Raw genomic sequence first — 25,318 nt, 5'->3', positions numbered from 1 at the left:
TTATTTAAAGAGCTCCTCAGTTGGCCCTGATGCTCCAGGGTAACAGGAAATGATACTCAGTGTACCCATCAGTACTACTGGTATTCCAGTGAGCAGATAGGATAGGAACCTAGCATGGAGTACCATTTGTAGCTAGAGGGTAACTTGGAAGCCGAAAGTAATGCAAAGCAGTAGCAAGTAGCAGATCTTTACGGGCTAGCATAAAATGGCAAGACACACTATAAAGTGGCCTCAGACAAAAAAAGATGGAGAACAGGAGAAAAATGCATCTAGTAGAAATAGCCTAGTGCTACCAAGGGGAATGGATGCTCAGTTAGTAGCAAAGCTGATTTGAATAGGTGGAACAAGTTGATTCTTTAAGAAAGGAAAGGTAATGCTAAATCATGTTTGTAAGTGAGCAAGATTGATATCTTAGGCCAGAGTATCCAACATTTTTGCATCGAGGGGCCATATGGAATTTTCTTACATATTCCAGGGGCTGCACACAAAATAGCCCCAAACCTGCCCTAGCCCCATCCCCAGGCATAACTCCTCTTAGCCCCAAACCCACCCCCTATCCCCAGGCTTAACCTGTCTCAGAAGATGAGTTCCGTGTGCCACTGCCTCCCCTGCCCCTCTCAGGGTGGCTGCATGGCACTAGAAGATGCAGACTCTGCCGCCCCTCCCCCTCAGCTCTCCTGCTCGCTTCCCACACCTACAGCATTGATGACTCCCTGCCCTGCCATGATGAAATAATGGTACTAAATATAACTGGTTCAACAGCTGGATCCTTCCCGCTGCCCTGCTGGCCATTAAACCAATTCAATTTAGTTCTATTATTTTGGCCTCAGCAGGGCAGAGAGCCATAATTAGCTCCTTAAAGAGACACAGGTTGCTGGCTCCTGCCTCAGTCTGACTACACCCCACACTCTTTGGGTAAAATGGCACTGCTGTCATGGGAAAAGGCTTTGTGGGCCAAATTCTGGACCACGGGCTATGTGTTGGCCACCCTGTCTTTGGCTATGTCTAGACTGTAGGTTTCTGTCTACAGAAACTTTGTCGACAGAGTGCGCATCCAGACTACAGATCTCTCAGAAAAGATCTGCTGTGTCGGGAGTGTTCTGTCAACATCCCGCAAACCTCGTTCCACAAGGCAGAAGTGATGTCTCGACAGAGGGAGGTTTTCTGATAGTTGGCCCCATGTGGATGGGCCAAATGTGAGAAAAGCCTCTCCCAGCACAACTGTCAGCAAAAGATAATGAAATTGCAGTGTGCAATTTGCACATCTTTTGCCAAGTGTTCCCTGCAGTCTAGACACAGCCTTAGTGACAAATGAGATTGCCATTTCAGGATCTATTAGACTAATGGGATTTTTCAGACTGAGAAATCTCCTCATAAATCCAGCTTCAGGAGAAGGAGCAGCAACCTTATTTGACCATATTAAGATTTCTGGACTCAGTAGGCCTTTTGTGGTCTCCTAATATATACTGGCAAAAACTTAAATGTAAGAGTAATAGAGAAGTAGCCAGGTTAGTCTGTATTCTAACAAGACAAAACAGCTGAAATGTAGCACTTTAAAGACTAACAAAATGATTTATTTGATGATGAGCTTTTGTGGGACAGACCCACTTCATCAGATCAATCGCATTTCCAATATACACTGGCATCTGTAAGTACAGAGGTCCAAAAAAATTGCATTAAAAACTGACAAATCAAGTATATAGGAGCAAAGGAGAGGGATGAGGGGTGGAGGATGTTAAGTGTCTTGCCTGAGATAATTACAATCATCAAAGGAAGGGAAGCAGTCCTTGTAATGCGTGAAGTAATTGTTCTCTCTGTTCACACCAAGTGTTAAATGTGTTGAATTTGAATATGAACTCCAATTCACAACTTTCTCTATGTAATCTGTTTTTAAAGTCTATTTGATCTAAGACACAAATTCTCAGGTCTTTAACAAAATGGCCCACTCCATTGAAGCATTTATTGACTGGCTTATGTGTATTGAGATTCTTGATGCCTGCGCTGTGTCCATTCCTTCTTTGGCAAAGAGTTTGCCCAGTCTGTCCAATGTACATTGTAGAGGGGCATTGTTGGCACATAATGGCATATAGAATATTGGTCAAAGTACACGAGTATGTGCCCTTGATCTTGTAACTAACATGGTTAGCTCCGGTGAATGGCCAGCTAGTTGACAGAAATGGTAAACAGCAATATTTACTACCCTAAGTTTCAGAGTGGCTCTGTAGGCAGTACTTCAATATCAATATAAATTCAGAACAAAACAAAACATGTCTGCAAACTACAGCTGTGTTCCATTTCAGAGGAAAAGAAAGAGTCACAATGTTATCTACTGCTTGCTATCTTACCTCTAAAATTATGCTAAGGCAAGTTATCCCTCACCACTACCCAGAAGGTTCTGTGACTAGAACTGGCAGCTGGAGGATGCAGGGACAGCCATAGATGAAGAAGTTATCCCCCAAGGCTGAGAAAGGTGTCAGATTTCAAAAGGGACCCATAGGCAGCAGAGAATACGTTCTTTGTTCAAGCATACTCTTCAGACAAAGTTTAAGCCAGGGGTAGCCAGCAACAGTGAAGTATGCTGTCCTCATATTAAGGTTGTTAAGGTTCCTGGAATTTTGCCATTTGTTCATTTCCCCCATCTCCTCACTACCACTTTGTCTTTTTTTTCCCCTTCTTTTAAATAAAAGCAGTTAGCCTTGAATTCTGTGCCAATGAGGAGTCAGGGATTAATTCATTGCAAAGCCACTCTATACCTACAGATAAGGAATGGTATACATAAGCTCAGTGCAGGTCTAAACAATATTTATTTTAAGTCTACCATATATAAAAACCCCAGGTGCAGGGAGGGGGAGCATACAGAATTGCCACATGCCTGGGCAAGGTGGGGGAGGGGGGCAACTTCAGGAAGGGACAAGGCTGGGGGCAGCCCTCCACACCACCTGGACTGCACCCAAAGGCCTCCAGCTGCCCCTGTAGCTGCTAAACCCTACACTCTTTTGAATCACAGGGCCCTAAGGCAGTTGCCCCCTTTGTCTCCACCGTGGCAGGGCCTGAACAGGCACCATGTTTCCACCATGTCCCTGGTTCAGTAAATAGCGACTAAAATTCTCACAAGCTTTCAACATGTTTCAGATGTCAACTGTAATCCCTCTAATTCACTGTTCCCAGCTTATATCATTTCTGACTTTGGTCTGGCTAACAAATAAACAAAGTCAGAAATGTCAAGGCTAAGTGGGCTGATACATCTGTTTTCTATTCTAGAGTATGACAACAGCACACACACTCCTATGAAAATAGCAAGCATTGAAAACTTGGTTTATTTTTGGACTCTATGAACATTTCCCTTGATCTCTTTGGTTCAGTTAGTGAGCATGAGACAAGCAATTACCTTACATTTCCTTAGTGGTTAAAGTGCACAGATCACAGCACAATTAGCCAATACATGTTACGTTTTGCCTCTGATTTCATATCTATTTATGTACCTTTGCTTACTTGGTATGTATTTCCCATTGCATAAGAACACTGCCATGTTTCGAAGTTCTCAGAGCTGTTCTCCAATCACTCACTTACCATTTATTTAATTCCTCTCAACTTTGATTACAGCTGTTTAGGGCACTAGCCCGCTGTGACCCAACTGTACCACTTACTAGTGAATACACTCAACCACCTAGGTTTCTCCTGTTCTTTCTCCCTGATGTACACACAGGTTTCATGACAAAGAGGGGATTTTTATTTTTATTTTAAATTCCAGAAATCCAGTTCTGCTTGAAGTAGAAAATTTTCATATTAATGATAGGAGCTGGCAGTAAATATCCAGACCAACTCATAGTCCTCCAAATCTATCCAAAATTTTTAGCAGATTAGGAAACTGATGGGCTGAGTCTCTGCCAGTCTCGTTATTTCCTTGTTTCCCCATCTCACCTACCTGGAGCCACTGCAGGCCTATAACACATATAAGCTACACCTCTCTATCTAGCTCCTCTTGTTGTCTCTTGTTTTACATATAGGCTATGTCTACACTATGGACCTTAGAGTGGCACAGGTGTACCACCGCACTGTAAGGTCTCCTGTGCACTGACACTATGCCAACAGGTAAGAGCACCCCCGCCAGCCTAATTAAACCGCCACCAACAAAAGGTAGCAACTGTGTCAGTGGGAGAGCCCTGTTGTCCATACCTGTGCTTCTGTCAGTGAAGTTTGTGTCAGTCAGGGGGGCACAAATTTCACACATCTCACCCTAGAAGTGCTATTGTAGACACAGCCTTAGAGTGCGGCTACCTGTGGGAGAGTTTGTGTTTTTGTTAGATGTACAATGCTCAACACAGCGACATCCTGTGCCATGATGGGAGCTCCATGTAGTCACTGCAGTCTCATAATACTTACAAGCTACATCATGAATTACTGGACGGTAACTTGCTAGCATTAAATGTTGCAATTCAGAAGCATATTGCACATTGCAATACAATAAATAGGGTTTTTCCAAGCATCTCCAAAGACAATTAACTGCTTTGTAGAGTTTTTGTGAGGAAATTAAAAGCATCATGTACATTTAACTGTGACAGAAGAATTTTTAATTAAAAAAATCATATGAGAGACTGATGATGTTATATGGAAGGAGCCACTTTACTGGGCTATTAAATAGAAGCCAGTACTAAGACAGTCAAACCGGCAGAAATATTCAATTTTAAAACTATCTACCCTTGGAAGCATGTACTGATGTTGAGACCAGTTTATTCAAGCATAAGGTAAATCAAGAGTATCTCTTACGAGGCAGGTCTGGTATGAAAGCTGCTTTCAGTTAAGTAGCAATGTGTGCATACATGCAGTACATGAAGCCCTTGAAGACCAAGAGATTCAGAGAAGGAGCCAGTGGAAAAATAAATAAAACTTAACTCATCCCTTTCAGACAGAAAGGCACAAAAGATGAAAATCACCCTTTGTTCTCAGCATTTCAGATCCAATTTCCGTGTCCACTGAAAATCAACTTCAATTATTTTCACAAAGGGATTAAGATCATACCCAAGCCAATGGTGGTTAACAAGGGTTCACTTTATAAAGGACCAGAAGCACCGTCCAATACATCCTCTGGGTAGCAGTAGAAAGAGAAGAAATGAGGGAGTGGGGGAGGGAGGAGATAATGTTAGATTTTCTTACCAGAGACATCCCAATAAGTCATCAGACTCTTTACTTAAAAGTATTCTCCTAGATTACTGCAGAAGTGAGAGTGCTCCCATGGACACGTGTAAACAGAAGAAAACAGAACTACTACACGTGGGTTCTGGTGCATCATAAATAACAAGCAGTCCTGTGGCACCTTAGAGACGAACAAATGTATTAGGTCACAAACTTTTATGGGTAAAATCTACTTCCTTAGATGAAAATGGAATGCAAAAAGTAATATGGGTTTATATAGCAAGGATGGATTTTTTTTCCCACTCCATTTTCATCCGAAGAAATAGGTCTCATGACTTAGTAAATTTGTTCAGTCTCTAAGGTGCCACGGGACTGCTTGATATTTGTGAAGTTACAAACTAACAGGGCTACCCCTCTGAGTGTATGGTACAGTGGTTTCTCACCTTGTTTATAAGGCTCTGAATACTCACTTACTCAGGGCAGCATTTTCTAAAGGGTTAATTCAAATCACTCTCTTTCATCAGCAGTAGCCAATGACAGTAAAATGTGTTCCTCACCTCAAACTATAGGAAGATAATTCAACTGGGCAAACAGTAAAAGACACACCCAAAACTAGCTCCTTAAATCTCACAATGGCTAAGCTTCTCTTTTAGAATGCTTTTGGGTGGGGTAAGGTGGTGATTTATTTCTTGTGATTAGGGAACTGGTTAAACTAGAAATATACATCTAGTTCTGATTTACAGTAAACTCTTTTGTATCCAGCAGCCCTGGGAGGTTGCCTGATATTCAAATATTCTGGATAATACAGAGGTATATCTAGCAATGCATAGCACTACGGAGAAACAAGGTTAGATATAAAGAAACAAACAAAAAGGTATGCAGTGTACTTTACCAACAACAATTGCACACTGTAAACTTATACTGTAGTTGCTGTATTCATCTGTATTTATTTTCGCTATACTGTACTTATGGAAAATATAACTAAAATCTACTTATGGTTAAAATGCTGGTTATTTGAGAGTTCTGGATGATAGAACGCTGGATATCAAAGAGTTTACTGTAGAAGCACAATCATGTACATTTACAGATTTTAAACACTAAGCTACCTTTTATTTAAGCTGATAGATGGGGCAAATTAAGCAACAGAACTGAAACTTGTCAAACATAGATATTAGACTTAGTTAACACCACCCCTCCCCCCCATCAAAAGTGGAAAGTTCACAAATCTGGAAATTGCTTGTGCAGTCCCATCCCTGGATGGGGGCAAATCACATTTCACATATTTTCCAGATTGTTAGTTACTTTTCCACCTGAGATCTTGATGCAGGTCATAATTCTACATTCTTAAAATGAAAGTTCATGTTGAAAGCTAGCAAGGAAAAATTAAAATAAAACAGTTCAGAAAATTAGTTTAGATCAATATAAATGAATAAGCAGTAACTGAGGAGCTACCATTGTCATATGTGACAAACCAAGTACGTGTGACTTTGGGTGGAAAGTTTTCTTCTCCTTAGAAGAAAAAATCTGAAACAAAGTGAAAGGCTGTGGAATTGATTAAAAAAAACAGTAAGAGGAATTTCTTAGCAGAACTCAAGAAGCTGTTTAAATCAAAACACAAAAGAGTGTTGCGTTTTTGAAGTGCTAAAACTGTACAAAATCTGCAAAATTATTTCTGAATTAGCAAGATCGTGAGCAATAGGATTTCAATACCACCACCACTGAGGCCATCTCAGCTGTTTAAGTAACCCTTGGTTTTCCTCCCACCCTAATTATCGGAGAGGTAGCTCCTAAGATATGTAGTCAAGTGTTTTCTCTGGCCCAAACAAGATTATATGGCTGTACTTGTGCATTACAAAATTAAGTCTATTCTAGGCATTTAAAATATTGGGAAAATTAACGTATAATGATTGTCTCCTTATTCTGAATATTTTCCTTGCTTTAAGTTTGCCACTACCCATAAAAAATAACCCCAACAGCAACAGGGCTGGTATAAAAACATAAGAACAGTTATACTTGGTCAGACCGAAGGTCCATCTAGCCCTGTATCCTGTCTTCTGACAGAGGCCAACGCCTGATGCCCCAAAGGGAACGAACAGAATAGGTAATCATGAAAGTGATCCCTCTCCTGACAAACAGAGGCTAGGGACACCATTCCTACCTATCTTGGCTAACAGCCTTTGATGGACCTAACCTTCATGAATTTATCTAGTTCATTTTTTGAACTTTGTTGAAGTCTCGGTCTTCATAACATCCTCCTGCAAGGAGTTCCATGGGCCTACTATGTGCTGTGTGAAGAAAAACTTTATTTTGTTAATTTTAAACTGGCTACCTATTAATTTCATTTAGTGATCCCTATTTCTTTTGTTAAGGAAACATGTAAATCACTTTTCTTATTCACTTTTTCCAACACCAGTCATGACTTTATAGACCTCTATCATATCTCCTCTTAGTCTCCTTTTTTTCTATGCTAAAAAGTCCCAGGCTTTTTAATCTTTCTTCACTTGGCACCTGTTCCAACCCCCTAATAATTTTTGTTGCCTTTTCTGAACCTTTTCCAATGCTGGTATATCTTTTCTGAGATGAGGTGTCCTCATCTGTATGCAATATTCAAGATGTGGGCATACCATGGATTTATAAAGAGGCAATAAATTAGTCTGTATCCTATTTTTTAATGATTCCTAACATTCTGCCTGCCTTGTGACTGCTGCAGCACATTGTGTGGATGTTTTCAGAGAACTATTCACAATGACTCCAAAATCTCTCTCTTGAATGGTTATAGCCAAATTAGTCCCCATCGTTGTATAGTATAGTTGGGGTTATTTTTTCCAATGTGCATTACTAGACATTTATCAACATTAAAATTCATTTGCCCTTTTGTTGCCCAATCACTTTGTTTTGCGAGATCTTTTTGAAACTCTTCACAGTCTCCTTTTTTCTTAACTATTTTGAACATTTAGTGTCTTCAGCAAATTTTGCCACCTCGTTGCTTATCCCTTTTTCCAGATCATTTATAAATTGGTGGAATAGGATTGGTCCCAGCAGAGACCCCTGGGGGACACCACTAGTTCTCCCTCTCCATTCTGAAATCTTAGAACTTATTCCTACCCTTTGTTTCCGGTCTTTCAACCTACCCTCTTATCCCATGGTATGGCTAGACAGTCTCACCTACTTACTATTTATAAGCCACAGAGATACTAGTTTGACACAATCTAACCTACAAGTTAATTTTTTCCAAGGCTTCAGTAAAATTTAATTCCTGCTGGCAAAGGGTTGGAATCTGTACCAGTTATTAGTGCTCAGACATTAAATTGCCTCCTAAATAATGTTATTTTTGTCTTTGCAAAGTGTTACAATGGATACATTTAGATAGTAGGTTTCTCAATAAAACTCATCTGATCTCTGTGCAGGAAGATATAGAGGAGTATTAACCTACATGCTCAATTATGTGACTATCCCATCCAGATTCTCCTTTTTTTTTTTTTTGTAAATTGGTAGATCCATACTCATTTGACCATTAACTGGAATTCAGGGTAATTACTTAGGTAACTATTCATGGTGTGTAGTGCAATTTGTTCAAGGTAAAACAGGATTTGGAGGCAACAGGGCCAACAGCCACTGCAGACCCCAGGGCAAGTTTGCTTGGGGGAGAGGGATTAGGGATGGCTCCGTGCCCCCAGAAGGAGTGGGATCAAGGGCTGTCACCTCTTAGTGCTGCCCAAACCACAGCATGCTCCCAACCACCCCAGTCCTCAGCATCTCATGAAGCCATGCTGCACTGCTCAGAGGGTAATTCAAAGGAACTCCACCATGAAGCCCCGAGGGGTTCCATGCCAGGCCCAAGCCTGGATAAAGGAGGAGAGTGGGTCAGATGAGTGACGACGTGCTGACCGAGCAACAACCTGAATGAAACCTGATGCCACTAACACTAAACGTTAAAAGATGCCGGCTCCAACATTGCCTGGATAAACAACATATGCAACACCAATCAAGTGATCAGGGTTGGGTTGATAAGTTGGCTACTGAATGAAAATTACAAATAACACATATGCTATCGATTGGAACAGGGAACATCCAAACACTGTGGGAGACTGGAAAAGTAGAGCTGCTTCGGAAGGAGATGGAGAGATACTGATGAGATATACTTGGACTGGTGGAGATGCATTGGATGGCATCAGGAAAGATGTACGGTTGCAAAATCGTTTGGTCAGGGAACAAAATGAAGCATGAGGCAGGAGTCAAATTCCTTCTGAGAGAAAAAGCTAGAGGAGCATTATTAGGATACAAAGCGGTGAGTGCAAGAATGATGATAGCAAGATTCGATGCAAAACTGTTCAACATCTCGATCATTCAGGCGTATGCACCCATGTCAAGTAGTACAGAAGAAGAGATTGAGCTATTCTATAAAGACTTGACAAAGATGCTGGAAGAGATACTGAAGAGAGAGGTGTTGATCACTGGAGGAGATTGGAATGTGAAGGTTGTAACAGAAGGTTGGGAGAGAGTCATGGGAAGGTTTAGATATGGAGAAAGAAACGAACAAGATGAGAAACTACTAGAGTTTGCTACAGAGCACACAACGGTGATCTGCAACATGAGATTCCATCAAAAGAACTGTAGGAAGTGGTCATGATGACCGAATGACAGAAGTCCAAGAACATGGTAGATATGATTTTGATAAAAACAAAAAAGCAGTCATGTTGCACTTTAAAGATTAACCAAATAATTTATTAGGTGATGGGCTTTCATGGGACAGACCCACCTCTGCAGGTTTATAGCCTTACCAGAACAGACTCAATATATAAAGCACAGAGGTCCAAAAATTGTTATGAAGGTTGACAAATCAGAAAAATTGTTATCGCTGTTGGCAAAACAGACAGACAAGCAGAGGGAAGGGAGTGATGGGTGGGGAAGGAAGTGCTAGGTCAAACATAAAAGTATGTGAAAGAGTCCTTATAATGGCTCGTGTAATTGCTGTCCCTGTTCAAACCACGTTGTTAATGTATCGAATTTGAATATGAACGTTAGTTCCGAACATTCTCTCTGTAGATGGTTGTTAAAGTCTCTTTTCTGCGGAACGCAAGCTCTCAGGTCTTTAACAGAATGGCCCACTCCATTAAAGTGCTGGCTGACAGGTTTGTGTATTTGGAGATATTTGATGTCTGCTTTATGTCCATTCATTTTTTGGTGAAAACAGTTTGCAGTCTGCCCTATCTACAAAGTGTGTGGGCATTGCTGGCACATGATGGCATATAGGACATTGGCTAAGGAAAAGGAGGATGTCCCCATGATTCTGTAATTAACATGGTTAGGTCCAGTGATGGTATCTCCAGAACAGATGTGTGGACAAAGCTGGTGATGGAGCTTGTTGCAAGGAAAAGTTCCAGGATTAATATTATTGTGGTACAACCTGTGGTTGCTAGTGAGAAGCCTCACAAGGTTGGGAGATTGTCTACAAGAGAGAATGGACCTGTCACCTAGGGCCTTCTGGAGTGTGACATCATGATTTAGGATATGTTGTAGGTCTTTAATTATGCACTGTAGTGGTTTGAATTGGGGGCCGTAGATGATAATAAGTGGTATTGATCTGGCCACCAGTAATTTCTACTGTAGTGTCCAGGAAATGTTTCTCGTGTGGAGTGGTCAAGGCTAACGTTGATGGTGGGGTGCAAACTGTAGAAGTCTCTGCGGAATTCTTCTAGAGTCTCTTGACCATGGGTCCAAATGATAAAGATGACATTGATGTACAGTAAGTAAAGGAGGGGTATTGTGGTCGAGAGCTGAGGAATCGTTGTCCCAAGTCAGTTTGTGGCAGTGCTATGGGCACCAGCATGGCCCCACAATATGCTAATATATTTATGGCTGACTTGGGGAGGGATAGCTCAGTGGTTTGAGCGTTGGCTTGCTAAACCCAGGATTGTGAGTTCAATCCTTAAGAAGGCCATTTAGGGATCTGGGGCAAATAGATTTGGAAAAAAAAAAAAAAAGGGATGGTGCGGGGCCCTGTCAAGAGGGCAGGGGACTGGACTCAATGACCTTACAAGGTCCCTTCCAGTTCTATAAGATGTGATGTGTACCTCCATTAAGATGGGTGACAGCAATGCCAAACTTTCCAAGGAGCAGATATAGGCTCAGACCACAGTCTAGTGATCACAAATATGAAGATAAAACTCAAGACAAAGTGTAAGACACAATTTAAGAAGAAAAAAAGACATGGTGAGGCTATGCGAGGAAGAAATAGGGAACGTGTATGGGGCAGAACGTGGCCACAGAGAAAGACCTAGATGAGAGAGTCGAAGGTGTAGCCATGCCTATAGAAGAGGCAATTCAGCAGAGTGTTTCAGAAGAAGAGAAGAATCAATAAGAAGTGGATTACACAGGAAACACTGAAGTTGGTCCAAGAGAAGAGAGCACTGAAGATCAGAATGGATGTTTCCAAGAGGCCGGAACAGTAATATAAGGTGAAATGCAATGATGTAAGGAAAGCTGCCAGAAAGGGTAAGATGAAATGGTTAGAGGAGTAGTATGAAGATATGGAGAGGTATTATGGTAAATATAAGACCAGGGTGTGGTGTGGATAAAATGATTAAGAATATTAATAGGAAGTGGCAGCCAAAGCAGATAGCTGTCAAAGATGAGAATGAAGAGGTGATCATGAACAAGGAGAAGATTGTCCAGCAATGGATGAGATATTGCACCGATCCATACAAAGCACAGTTGGGTCCAAGTGTCTCAGAGTGATTGATTGAAGAACTGAAAGAGATATCTCCACTGAGCATTGAGAGCAAGACCGATATTTCGAAGGAGGAAGTAAACAGAGCAGTGAATGACTAAAAAAACAACAGGAGCCCTGGAAATGACAAGATCACAGGAGAGATGATCGAATACAGTGGAGAAAGTATGATTCAGGAAATACAGTGACTGTGTAATATAGAAGAGGAAGAAGATAAGGCACTGAAGGAATAGACAAGATTAGTGCTAGTGACAATACACAAGAAAGCAAGTATGTTGCTTGACCACAGGTACATCTACACCACACAATCTTTGTGGCAGTGTTTGGTGTACATGTAGCCCCAACTCTGGTCCCTAGCATGGGTATACACAGCGGTATAGACCACAAGGCACTGCTTAGGTATGTAAAGACATCTTCCCAGGCAGGCTTGCAAACCTAATGAGGAGGGCTATAAACTAGATTCGTTGGGGGATGGTGACAGTACCTGACATAAGTGGAGAAGGAGGAAGGAACAGCAAAGGAGGACCCCCGATTCAAAAGGAGAAGGTAGACCAATCAGCTACCTATCTAAAATGTTTGTACCCAAATGTAAGAAGCCTGGGAAACAAAGAGGAAGAAATAGCAGCCCTGGTACAGTGAAAGGAATATGAGGTGATTGGAATAACAGACTTGGTGGGATGACTCACATAACTGGAGCACAGTCATGGAAGGGTGTAAACTGTTCAGGAAGGACAGGCGGGGAGAAAAGGGGTATAAACTGTTCAGGAAGGACAGGCGGGGAGAAAAGGGGTAGGAGTTGTGGTGTGTGTGAGAGAGAAGTATGATTGCTCAGAGCTCCAGTATATGAAGGGAGAAAAGCCAGTTGAGAGTCTTTGGGTTTAAGCTTAGAGGCAGGAGCAACAGAGGTGATGTTGTGCTTGGTGTCTGCCATAGGCCACCAAATCAGATAGATGAGGATTTCTTCAGACAACTAACAGAAGCTTCCAAATCATAAGCCCTGGTTCTCATGGGAGATTTTAATCATCCGGGCATTTGTTGGGAGACAAATACAGCAGTGCACAGACAATCTGAGAAGTTTTTGGAGAACGTTGTAGATAACCTTCTGGTACAAATGCTGAAGGAACCAACCAGGGCCATCCGCAGCTTGACCTGAACCTCACAAACAGGGAAGAACTTGTAGGAGAAATAGAAGCGGGTGGCAACTTGGGCTCCAGTGGCCATGAGGTGGCAGATTTCAGGATTCTGACAAAAGGAAGAAAGGTGGCCAGTAAAATACAGACCCTTAATTTCAGAAGAGCAGACTTCAACTCCCTGAGAGAACTGATGAGCAGGACCCCTTAGGAAACAGAGATGAAGGGGAAAGGAGTTCAGGAGAACTGACAGTATTTTAAAGAAGTCTTACTGAAGGCACAGGAAAAAAACATCCTGATGCTCAGTAAGAAAAGCAAACATGGTAGACAACCATCTTGGCTTAACATGGAAATCATTGATCAGCTCAAACTCAAAAAGGCTGCATATAAGAAGTGGAAACTTGGTCATATGACTAAGAAGTAGTACAAATAAATGGCTGGTGAATGCTGGGGAGTAATCAGAAAAGCAAAAGCACAATTGGAATTGCATCTAGCAAGGAATGTAAAGGGTAACAAGGAGTTCTACAACCATGTTAACAATAGGAGGGCGATCAGAGAGTGTGGGGCCATTACTGGATGAGGGAGCTAACCTAGTGACAGATGATGCAGGAAAAGCTGAAATACTCAATGATTTTCTTTGTCTCAGTCTTCAGACAAGATCAATGCCCAAACTACAGCACTGAGGTATGGGAGGGAGATGGAGAAAGAACAGGTTAAGAACTACTTAGAAAAACTAGTGTGTCTGGATTTAATGCATGCAAGGGTACTGAGGGAATTGGCAGATGTCATTGCAGAGCCTTTGGTTATTATCTTTGAAAACTTATGGAGATTGGGAGAGGTCCCAGATGACTGGAAAAAGGCAAATATAGTGTACATCTTTAAAAAAGGAAAGAAGGACAATTCAAGGAACTACAGAACAGTCAGCCTTACTTCAGTCCCTGGAAAACTCACTGAGAGGATTCTCAAGGAATCCATTTTGGAGCATGTGGAAGAGGGTAAAGAGATCAAGAGTAGTCAACATGGATTCACCAAGGGCGAATCCTGCTTGACCAATCTGATTAGCTTCTATGATGAGATAACTGGCTCTGCGGAAATGGGGAAGCCAGTGGATGTGATATACCTTGACTTTAGCGAAGCTTTTGATACAGTCTCCTGCACAATTCTTTGCCTGTAAATTAAGGAAGTATGGATTAGATACATGGGCTGTAAAATAGATTAGAAAGCTGGCTTGACAAACAGTCCCCACAGTCAATGGCTCAATATCTGGTTGGCAGTCAGTTTCAAGTGAAGCGACCCAAGGGTTGGTTCTAGGGCCGGTGCTGTTCAACATCTTTATTAATGACCTGGATGAGGGAAAGGATTGCATCCTCAGCAAATCTGCAGATGACACTAATGTAGGGAAACTGGTAGATATACTGGAGGATAGAATCCAGAGTGACCTAGACAAATTGGAGGATTGGGCCAAAAGAAATTTGATGAGGTTCAACTACGAGAAGTACAGAGTCCTGCACTTGGGACAGAAGAATCCCAAGCATTCTTACAGGCTGGGGACCAACTGGCTAAGCAGCAGTGGAGCAGAAAAAGGACCAGGGGATTATAGTGGATAAGAGGCCCTTGTAGCCAAAAAGGCTAATGGCATATTGGGGTGCATCAGGAGAAGCATTTCCAGAAGATCTAGAGAAGCACTGGTGAGGCCATATCTGGAGTACTGTGTCCAGTTCTGGGCCTCCTGGTACAGAAAAGATGTGGATGTACTGGAAGGCAAAGAAAATGATTAGGGGGCTGGAGCACATGACCTATGAGGAGAAGCTGAGAGATTTGGGCTTATTTAGTTTACAGAAGAGAAGACTGAGGGGTAATTTGATAGTAACCTTCAACTTCCAGACGGGGGCTCTAAAGAAGATGGAGAGAGACTGTTCTCAGTGGTGACAGATGGCAGAACAAGGAGTAATGGTGTGAAGTTACAGAGCGAGAGGTGTAGGTTGGATATTAGGAGAACAATTTCACCAGAAGGGTAGTGAAGCACTGGTATGCCTTACAGTGAGAGGTGGTAGAATCTCCATCCCTTGAAGTTTTTAAGTCCTGGCCTGACATAGTCATGGCTTGGATGATTTAGTTGGGGTTGATCCTGCTTTAGGAAGGGTGCTGGACTAGATGACCCCTGAGGTCCCTTCCAGACCTAGAATTCTATGATTCTAAGCCCTTTGTGGAAGTACACAACATTGTTCTCTATGCACCCGAGCAGAAACTCTCCTCAGCTATGTTGCTTTTTTTGAGTAGTGTCTTGTGCTGCTATTTCTCTGCCGTTAGTCCTTCTGCACAGCAAAGAAAGGCTCCAGCAACTCCCCATTGCCTCCCTTTTACCAGCACCTGCTTTTCAGTGGGGCGCATCACTGCATTTCCCTACACCCTGCCACTAATGGTGCACTGTGCAGATATAATTGACCTCAGGCAGACTCAAACCTGGGACCTCTGGAGCGTCGTGAAGGTACCTCTACAGTTTGAGCTAAAAGCCAGCTGGCTCTCAGCATAGGCTGCAGAGAAGATTCGTTCTCTCTCTGTGAAGTGGTCTAGGTGCTACTACATGGGACAGTGAACCAACCAAACACAGGTGTGTAGATTACACATAGTGCTGACAACAAACCCATCACCTTCCTCCTTTTCCCAAAGCCAAGAGCTACTAAGGCTGACACACAACAATAGCTCTCAGAAAGGTGGAGGATGGTTTTGAGGAAAGAGACTGGATACTAACCTGATACCCCTGGAAGAAGCTGAGAATTTCCTTCATTCCTGTGTTATAAGGCAAGCCCTGCATACGAACCAAAGCTCCAGGCTGGGGCAGCATTGGAGTGTGTGTGGCTGAGGCAGCTGCTGCTACAGCTGCTGGAGGAGCTGCAATGTACCCCACCGTGGTCGGTGACACAGGAGGACTGCAATGAAAAGAGAGAGGCAGAATAATCGTCAGTGGCCAATGCGTGGTTCTAGGGATAGGAGTAGGAGCAAGGTTTGAGATGGGCCAATTTCTTTGAAAGGTCAGCCTTAGCTTGGGGGAAGAGCTCCTTAATGCTCTTCATTCCCAACCCTACTGTAAACCTACCAAGTACTCCGTAAGACCAAATACAAATCAATAGTTCTAAACTGCCAGGCAAGCAGACAACGGCGCTTCCTAGGGCAACAAGCTATCTAGTTAAGAAACTGGAAATGCGTATCTCTGCACTCCAACTGGAGGCAAGATTGCAGCTTGTGTAGGCACGCCCTCTAGTGAACCTGGCTAAAGAGAGCCATCAGACTCACGCGGCATGGACACCAACAGGGGCGAGGGACTCTGGGATGCACCCGGGATCTAGGTAGGCTTGTACAGCCCATGCTGGCATGCCTTCAATGCTGTTTTTTTAGCCACACTAGTTAGGCTAAGGCTGGTTGACTACTGAGTTGCAATTCCACCTCATGTAGCACTGGAGACATTCCTAGCATGGGCATAGCTATGGATGGACCTGAGTGGGCCATGGCCCACCCAAAACAGGACCGGAGCTTCCCCTCCCCTAATTTCACAGGCTGGGACTCCCGACCCTGGCTGGGTGTCTGTAGCCTGGCCACATTGCTCTCCTGCCAGCACTGTGTGCATTGCTGCCCTGCTCTCTGATCCCACAGTGGGTGTGCCTCAGGGGGCAGGTCTGGATGGAGCTAGGGCCAGAAACTGGGACAGCAGCAACACAGCACTGGCAGACAGTGTGCCTGATGAGCAATAAAGCGGGGAGTAGGGTAAACAGGTTCCCTATTCCTCCTGTCCTGCCTCCCCAGGACACCAGATCCCTCCTACACACCTGATCCTTCCTGCCTCCTCCTGCTCCCCACACCCCCAGGATTCTCCATCCCTCTCCCCTGCAGCCATTCATTGTCCATCCACCCGAAAGCTGGGTCCACTTCCTTTTTCCTGTCTCAGCTCTACCACAGATACCTTGTATTTGCTTACCAGATACTCAACTCCCCATTGAGAGGCCTAGATGCAGTCAGCGAGGCAGTCACTGCCCCCTTGATAAACATTAGCAACTCAAAGGACTATCAAGATCAGAAATACCCGTTAAAAGTGTACATGGGTGACCCAATGGCTTCTGAGATTAGGCAGCAGAAGACACCCCTGCCCGGCCATACCTGGGATAGTAAGCTGTGTAGTTCATATAAAGCTGAGCAGCCTGAGCTGGGTAGTAGGTAACAGTTGGAGGGGCAGCAGCAGAAGCTTGGGGAGTCCTGGTGGTTGATAACAGGGCTTGCGGCTGGTAGAGTGCTGCTTCCGCTGGGATCACAGCTGCGGCTGTTTGGAAAGCAGCATATGCTGGTGGAGAAAGACCTAATAAAACCAAAACAAACCAGAAAAACAGACCAATCAAAATAGGAATTGGCCAGGAGTGAGACGGGAGAAGAAATTTTTATTCCGACATGATTACGATCCATGCTAAGTGCATCTGACCACAAGCAACTAAAGCTCACACAATGTGTGCTCTAAAGCCTCTCCCAGTGGAGACGCTTATCATATCAACAAGAATGACAGGATTTCTGGGATAAACAACACCTGTCGAGTGCATAGAGAGGAGTAGCTTCAGCCATATTAAAATGGATACTAGGAAGCTGCAGGGTTAGTCAGAGAAAGTATGACGCCCTATGTAGAGCTAATGCAGGGCATTATACTTATACTTTCTGTTCCTTCTAGCAGAAGTTGCTCTCTGTGGGACAGATCTTCCAAAGAAGTTAGGTACTCAAGTGTACCTGCAATTCTCAACCAACAGTCTGCATTCAATCACTACAGCCTGACCAGCATATCAGGTTATTGTAAATGCAAAGGGCTACTTAGCTGCATGTGCATGCACTGATACCGGACCTTCTTATAAAGATTAAGCATGCAACTGCACACCCAGCTTTTTTTGAAAATTTGGCCAGCTAGAGGTATTGAAAATATACACCACTATCTGCATTGGGACTGGATAATCAAGTCTGAAAAGAAATCATCAGTCCATAATAAAGCCACAAATGTTAAATTATAATTCCTGTAGGGTTTCTATATTCTTAAGGAGACAACAAATTGCTCTAATTGGCTAAAAGCACTCAGTACATAGTGGGGATAGTAACACTGTTGACAGATGACAGCCAGTAAAATTCATCCAATTTTGCCATCCCCAGTCCATTAGAAATGTATCACAATGGATGTTTTCTTCAAACACAAACTATCCCCAAGAGTAGCACCTTCTCAATGCTCAGAGGCAGAATAGCAAGAATATTCACTGGCAGCAACAGCAAAGATTTTTTTCCAATCTGAAAACGAAATAATCCAATTCCAAACAGGTTTTGCTACAGGAAAGTCTACTGCAGAGCTGGGAAGAACAGTACACCCGTAAAAGCAAAAGTGTGCAACGTATTGACCGGCAAGGCATCTCTGACATTTATTCACCACCGAAAACACGATAAAAATGCGGCAATCACTCCCCTTATTGCCCAAGGGAACAACTTCCAATCTCTACTATATACAGATGGTTGATTATTGATCATGGCAAAACCCAAGTCAAAAAAGGTGAAAGGCCACAGAGCTTGAGCACCTACCACATATCAGCCTTTAGCAGCAGAGAGCAGAAGAATTGGAGACTTACATGGTAACTTACATGGCGGTGGGGATAAGCCACTACGATTTAAAGTGCCACCCATTAAAACAAAGTTCATCTCCTCTCCTGAACACTGGAACACTTCTACGTAGCGGTCCTTCATCATTTTCTTGTGACACTTCTGGGCCACCAAAAAGGCTCTGTCAGAAGATTTCATTTGGATAAAAGCATCACCAGAAGGTCGTCCCTGTGGAATGGGGAACAGGTCATGCCAAGAGTCATTCAGCTTCCCAGAGTATAAGTGATGCATGAATTTCTGACAAATGTTCAAACAAAATGGCTTATTGAAACCCTGAAGCTTAATAATTTCAAGGATGGCCAAAACTTCATTAAATTCTGGATTATATTTCATAATGGAGGCAAACCATCACATTACCAATTCTTTTGCCAATGGAAGTGTACATTTAAAGTCTTACTTCAGAGAACTATTAAGCTATGTTACAAATTAATTCCCAGGTCTGTGCTGCTTTGGAGCACAGGACACCATGTCTCTGTTCAGAGAGAGGAAAAAACTCTGATGAAAAAATAGCTTTTCAACAATTTGTTTTGATAAAAAATTATTTTTCAACCATTTTAAAACAAACGCTGTTCATTTTTGATTTTAGGAAGCTCTCTCTCATATGCTGTGACCTTTATTAGAAAAAGAGAAAAGTAGAAAGACATTCATTTAAAAACATTTCCCAGTTTTTTGCGAGTATGAAATAACGGAAGAAACTGGAGGGGAGAACAAAACATAAGCCCCTAAAATAAACCCCCAAGCCCCCCCATCTTTTTAAAGTTAGAAATGAATACTTTGCAGTTCTGAATTTTTCCCATCAAAACCCCACAAAAAACTTACAAACCAAACATTAAATGTTCTTGTCTTTCCAAGTATGTCCCAAAAGCTAAGATTTAATCTTTAAACCAGTCCTAGATCAGCTGCTGTACAAAAGTGAGGGCTTGCAGCAGGCAACACCACAGAGTAGGACTATTATGATAACTCTCTGGAAGGGGGAACAAAAGCTCCTTGCTCTTCCATCCTGTGCTGCGGCTGCTCAAACAGCCAGGCCAGGCTCACTGTTTCCATTTTATTTTGGCAAACTCAGCAGCTAAGAAGGGATGTTATTTAAAAAGACTCATTCCTCCCTTCTGAGTTTCCTGCTGCACTTGACCTACTTATGGAGGAAGAGTTAAAGATGGCCACCAGCGTATAATGGAGATGACTGATCACAGTTCCGTCTCCTATCAAATCTGGAATGGTGGAGCTCAGAATCATAAGAACAGCCATAACCAGCCATACTAGGTCAGATCAAAGCTCCATCTAGTCTAGTGTCCTGTCTTCCAAGAGTGGCTAGTGCCAGGTGCCCCAGGGTCAGGGCGGGGCGATCCATCCCTTTCTATCCCTACCCAGTTTGTGGCAAAGACACCATCCCTGCCTGTCCTGGCTAATAACCACTGACTTCCCCTTTACTCTCTCCTTTGCCCCTCTGACATTGACTCCATGCAGTAAGAATCAGTGATTACTACTGAAAGCTTCATAATACTAAGATCACTGTAAGCATCATCCCTGTTTTACCAAAGAGAAGATAGACATAAGGCGGTGAAGTAACTTTTGCAAGGTCAGGAGTCAGAAAGAGAGATCAGGTCTGACTTCAGGTCCTGGTCTTTAATCAGAAGGCTATCCATCCTCCCTGCAAAGATTTGTTACCTGTTGATTAAGGACCATGTGAACTCCATGTGGTTTGATATCTGCTGTTGCATCTCCCATGAATTCCAGGATGTCATCAATGCCAGCTGTATAAGGAAGTCCTCGGAGCCGGATGCAGTCACGGATGCTGCCAGTGGCAATGGTGTAAGGTGGGGGGATGACAGGAATAATGGGAGTTGGAAGAGTGGGAATGAGAGGTGTTGACAAGTATCTGTTAAGCACCTAGTAGCAAAAATTGTAAGTGGACAGATAAGAATTACAATCCCAGATGGGATGCAGTAAACCATTCCAAACAGTCAAACATAGCCAACTGTTTTACAATAACAGGCAAAACCTACATTACATATTTATTTCAAACATGGTGAAAGATCTCAACAGCACCATTGACAAATTTAATTTTGATGGGTCCAATCAGGTTTCTACCAATCTCATTAAGTAAAAGACAAAAATAGATTATAGTTAGTTGTTTTGCAGTATCCCAAAATGCAGGATTTCAAAACATCTGGCCAGCTACAGCTACTTCATTAAATTAAGGCAGTTCATACACAGCTATGTATCTTTAAAAAGTTATTTTTAGTAAGAGCTCTACTCTCCTGCTTTCCATAGTAAAGTCCTCTGTCAGAGCTAAAATAATATTACTTTGTCTATGCTCTCATATCTGTCATGTAGTTCTTGAATGTAGAACAGTTGAAACTGTAGAGGACAATTCTCTCTCAATCCCCCATGTTAACATTTTATTTGCTCTCTGACTTCTCCCAAAGGACAAATAAATATATATATATATATATATATACACACATACACACACACACACACACACACACACACACACACAGAAAGAGAGAAAGAGATAATTGGAAACACCTTGCACTGCCAGAAGATGCTGTTGGGACTTATTGTTCAAAAGCTAATTACAGAGTATGACCAGCAAAATAAATTAGGACAGACAAACAAGTCACACTGATTAGAGCAGCATATAAGCAGCAAACTTCAGGAGCAGGCTTTAATATTTTTACTAGAGACAAAATTAAATGTACACAAAATTTAGATTCCACTTAAACTGTCCTGCTTTGTTAGAAACAGTATAGGAAATCTAAAGCTTTAAATGTACATTATTAAAATGGAAGATTTCTCAACTATCAGATGTTTTTTGTTTTAGCTATTGCGATTTTGACTATTTTATCAGTAGTCAGTGGGTGGGCTCTATAATTATGGTTGCCACGTGAACAACAGAGCATCAATTCTCAGAGGTGGACTGTTGCTCCTTGGAGCAGCATGGTGTCTGAGTTCCTCCCTCCAGACATCCCCTCTGGTAAAGCAAGCAGCAGCAAATTCATCTGCTGTGACTGGAGTCCCGTGCAGCTCTCCTTGGCATTCTCACAGGCAGTGTTCTGCCTCAAAACTTTGAGGCATAATGCTTTCATTGACAGATTTCTGTCAACAAAACTGCTGTGTAAATGCCCCCAGGGGGCCTCTCTCAACAGTCAGGGCATCCACAACAATGGGCAGTCCTGTCTGCTGTGCTTCCGGGTGCCTGTTTTGTTGAGAGAACAGCAAGGCCGTCTGGCTGCTCTGTCGACAGAGCAGAGCTCTCTCCCAGTTTGCTTTCAAGTGTGGCTGCACTCTGTCAACAGAAGTGTTGTCAGGAAATCTCTTCCGACAGTGACTTCTGTTGACAGAGTGCTGTAGTGTACCCGTAGCCTAGGTGTCCCTAAAGTGACCAAATTTTAATAAGATCCTGACTGTACCTGCATTTGAAGTCACACTCCATGTTACACTTTTAGTGCAGCTCTTTGTAAAACCATTTACAAATGGATGTTACAAATATAAGCCGTACGTGTTACAGAAGGGTTGTAAGTAGAAGATTATAAACAGCTTCTCAGATTCTATCGAGTGATTAACCATGTAGTAAATATCAATAATTTATCAGCCCTCATAATCTATTTATAAGAAGTAAATAATAGAATATGTTTGGATGAATTCTTGGGTTAGGCACCAGAATTTTTGAGAAAACGCTTCGGATTTTCAAGTAGCCAAATCCCTCAGAGACCCACTAATGAATATAAACATTCAAATTAAAAAAATAAGTCAGTCACAAACTTGCTGGGCAAATGGAAAAATGTGCATCTTGTGATTTCTATTTAATAATAAAGGCAGGATTAAAAATAAATCAATCAATGCAACAAAAGTATGGAAAAGCTATTAATAATTAATACGTCTTTCTTGGCATTTAATTTATATAACAGAAAAGCTGTTCCCACTCTACCGTTTCCGAAAACCCTAGGGTGATGGTCAGCATTTACAAGTACACCACTTTACCCTGCTTTGAACATAACAGAAAAGCTGTTCCCACTCTACCGTTTTCGAAAACCCTAGGGTGATGGTCAGCATTTACAAGTACACCACTTTACCCTGCTTTGAACATAACAGAAAAGCTGTTCCCACTCTACCGTTTTCGAAAACCCTAGGGTGATGGTCAGCATTTACAAGTACAGGGTAACATTAAAAAGTTAGAAGTTTTATGAATTTCATAGCCAATAGTTACAACCTGCTGGACTTCTGCTGCTGTGCTCCTGAAGAGCTCAATGTAACGTTTTCCAAGGATCTCCTTGTGCTTTTTAAGTGCATTTTGTGCATATTCTTCACAGGAAAACAACACAAATGCATCTCCTGTGGGTCTGCCATCTGGGTACTTGACAAAGAGAAGTCCCTCTTTCCCTCCTGTGACTGGACACTCAGGCCCCAAGAACCCCAAGACATCCTCTAGAGTGGCTGTGAAAGGAAGGCCCCTCATCCTGATGATAACTTGATTCTCCTTGGACAAGAACTGGGCCACTTCATTGGAGGTGCCTAGAGGGACGTGAAATAAAAGCGTGTCCATTCAGTTTGGAAACAGTGATGAACCAGCACAAATAGACCTAGCAACATAAGGTGGGTAGAAACTGCAAGGATATCTCCTGATAAACTATCAGTTCTGTACAGCCTATGTAACCCATATGCTGAGGAGGTGTGGTTCGCTGTCTTTTGTAGTGGCACTCTAGACCACATGCACAGAGAGAAAGAATGAGTCTCCTCTACAGGCTTAGCTGAGAGTCAGCTGGCTTTTAGCTCAAACTAAGCTCTAAAGGTTCCCAATTCAAGTCTGACTTTTGGCAGTTACACCTGCAGTACCAAAGATTTGCTCAGTAATCATGTCTTGATGTGAAGCTGCCCCTAAGCACATTGCCTGGTTGCTTAGAGCTGGGGAGCAACATGAAACCATTAAAGAATGAGACAGGGGGATTAGTAGCTGGCATGAAGAAACAAAAAAACTGACAAGCATGGAGACCTCCCACCCCCAACATGTTTCTGGGCAGCCTCACGCTATTTTGAAAATGTCACATTTCAACACAAAACTTGTATGAAAGTATTTCACATAATTCTATTGGAATCAGAGACTACCAAGAGCTTATACAGGAATCTTCCTTTCTCGGGGTATGTGTCTATATGCCTGCTGGGAGCGAGCACCTGGGACTATGTTAGTCATGAATGGTCTGTCTGTAACCTCACAGGGAGAGGTTCCATATAGGAAATGGATGGTCCGGAGGAGCAGGAGAGAGACAGACATGTACTGGTTCTGCTCAAGTGAGAACACTAAAAATAGCAGTGCAGCTGCAGCAACATAAATGACTGCTCAGACCAATCACCCAACTATGAATCCTGGAAGTTGGGAGGGTTTCTGCTTGTGTGATTAGTATGAGCAGACACCTGAGTGGATACTGCCCTGCTGCTACGTTTAGAGCACCAGCTCAAGCAGAGCTAAGGCATGTCTGTCTACTTGGGCTCGGAAGCACCCAGTATTTGACCCCGTAAACGGCAAGTGCAAAGAGAAAAAGTCGCTTGATCAGTCCTTCATGTTTTCATCCATCTCAATGGTAAAAAGACTGTGTAAACATTACACTTTACTGAATACATTTCTCTTAAAAATACTCACCTCCAGCAATCTTTAAAAATTCTTCTCCAGTTGCCTTGTAAACCTAAAAATCAAAACAACTGTTATATTTAAACAGAACAGAAAAATAATCAATGATCAGTACTAAAGTGAAAAGTAACATTTTCCTGAGCTCTGTAAACTTCAGAAGGTTTCTTTTTTTTTTTTTTTTTTTTAAAATAGCAGTCCACTTTTAAACAACCAACTAAAGTAAACTTTTAAATTCAAATGGAGGAGGAGATTTGCAGAAATAGGTAGCAAGGGCCAAGGATCAGTTCCCACTGACAGTCAATGGGAATTGGGTGCCTAACTCCCTTAGTAGCTTTTGAATATCCAACCCAAAATCGAAGATAGCCAATTCCCCAGCTAGTTATACAAGACATCTACAGAGCGCAATATTGCACTGGGGAATCACCATCTCAACTAGTTTAAAACTGGCTGTGTTCCCAGCATAGTAGTGTAGATATATCGTCAAGCTGTAGTTCTTCACCTCAATGTATCTGCTACCCATGTGATGCTTATGTCTTTCCAAGGCCAAGTCTCTCTGTTCAGGGTTGACAAATCGCACTAGAGCTTCCCCATTTCGTCTTCCTTGAGCATTCAGACAAAGGGCAACACCACCTCTGAAAAAAGCAAGGACCAAAGCAAAAAGAAATCTTGAATCACCCAGGGTTTACGTCAACATAATTCCCTGCTGTTTTATCAGCAGGAAAATACAGAAGCCAGGCTTTAAGAAATGATCTAAAAATCATTCAAACAACAAAATAAGAGTTCTGCTACATAATTCCACTTCTTTGGTAGATTAGGGAGGCAAGTGTTTTACCATACCAAACCATCAAAGCGTTACTGGACAGTGCTTCCCATAGGCAGAAAGCATTTCAGCTTCACATGTTTGATACACAGTTAAAAGGTGGAGTAAATTCACAAAGAGCTGTAAAGGTGTATTTAGAATTGTAACTACATCTCAGTAACTTAAAGAAAAATACTTTAAATAAAGAGAATGTTGAAAAGACAAAA

General features: G+C 42.4%; 1 protein-coding gene across 5 annotated transcripts in view; it reads right to left on the bottom strand.

The window, feature by feature from the left end:
* ESRP2 (epithelial splicing regulatory protein 2) overlaps positions 1–25,318 on the bottom strand; it is a 78,969-nt gene that overhangs the window by 8,280 nt on the left and 45,371 nt on the right. For 3 of the 5 annotated variants that reach the window (XM_075009061.1, XM_075009062.1, XM_075009064.1), the window contains exons 9-15: positions 24,792–24,924; positions 24,305–24,347; positions 22,880–23,181; positions 20,332–20,553; positions 18,633–18,831; positions 17,146–17,341; positions 15,746–15,923 (exon numbers count right to left, since the gene is read on the bottom strand). In XM_075009061.1, the coding sequence (XP_074865162.1) occupies positions 15,746–15,923; positions 17,146–17,341; positions 18,633–18,831; positions 20,332–20,553; positions 22,880–23,181; positions 24,305–24,347; positions 24,792–24,924 (1,273 nt within the window). The remainder of the gene's footprint in view (positions 1–15,745; positions 15,924–17,145; positions 17,342–18,632; positions 18,832–20,331; positions 20,554–22,879; positions 23,182–24,304; positions 24,348–24,791; positions 24,925–25,318) is intronic. The other 2 variants (XM_075009063.1, XM_075009065.1) reach the window with 1 other exon arrangement.

This window comes from Carettochelys insculpta, chromosome 14 (genome assembly GCF_033958435.1).
Source record: "Carettochelys insculpta isolate YL-2023 chromosome 14, ASM3395843v1, whole genome shotgun sequence".
Classification (NCBI taxonomy): Eukaryota; Metazoa; Chordata; order Testudines; family Carettochelyidae; genus Carettochelys; species Carettochelys insculpta.
This window is presented reverse-complemented; position numbering and strand designations above follow the sequence as displayed.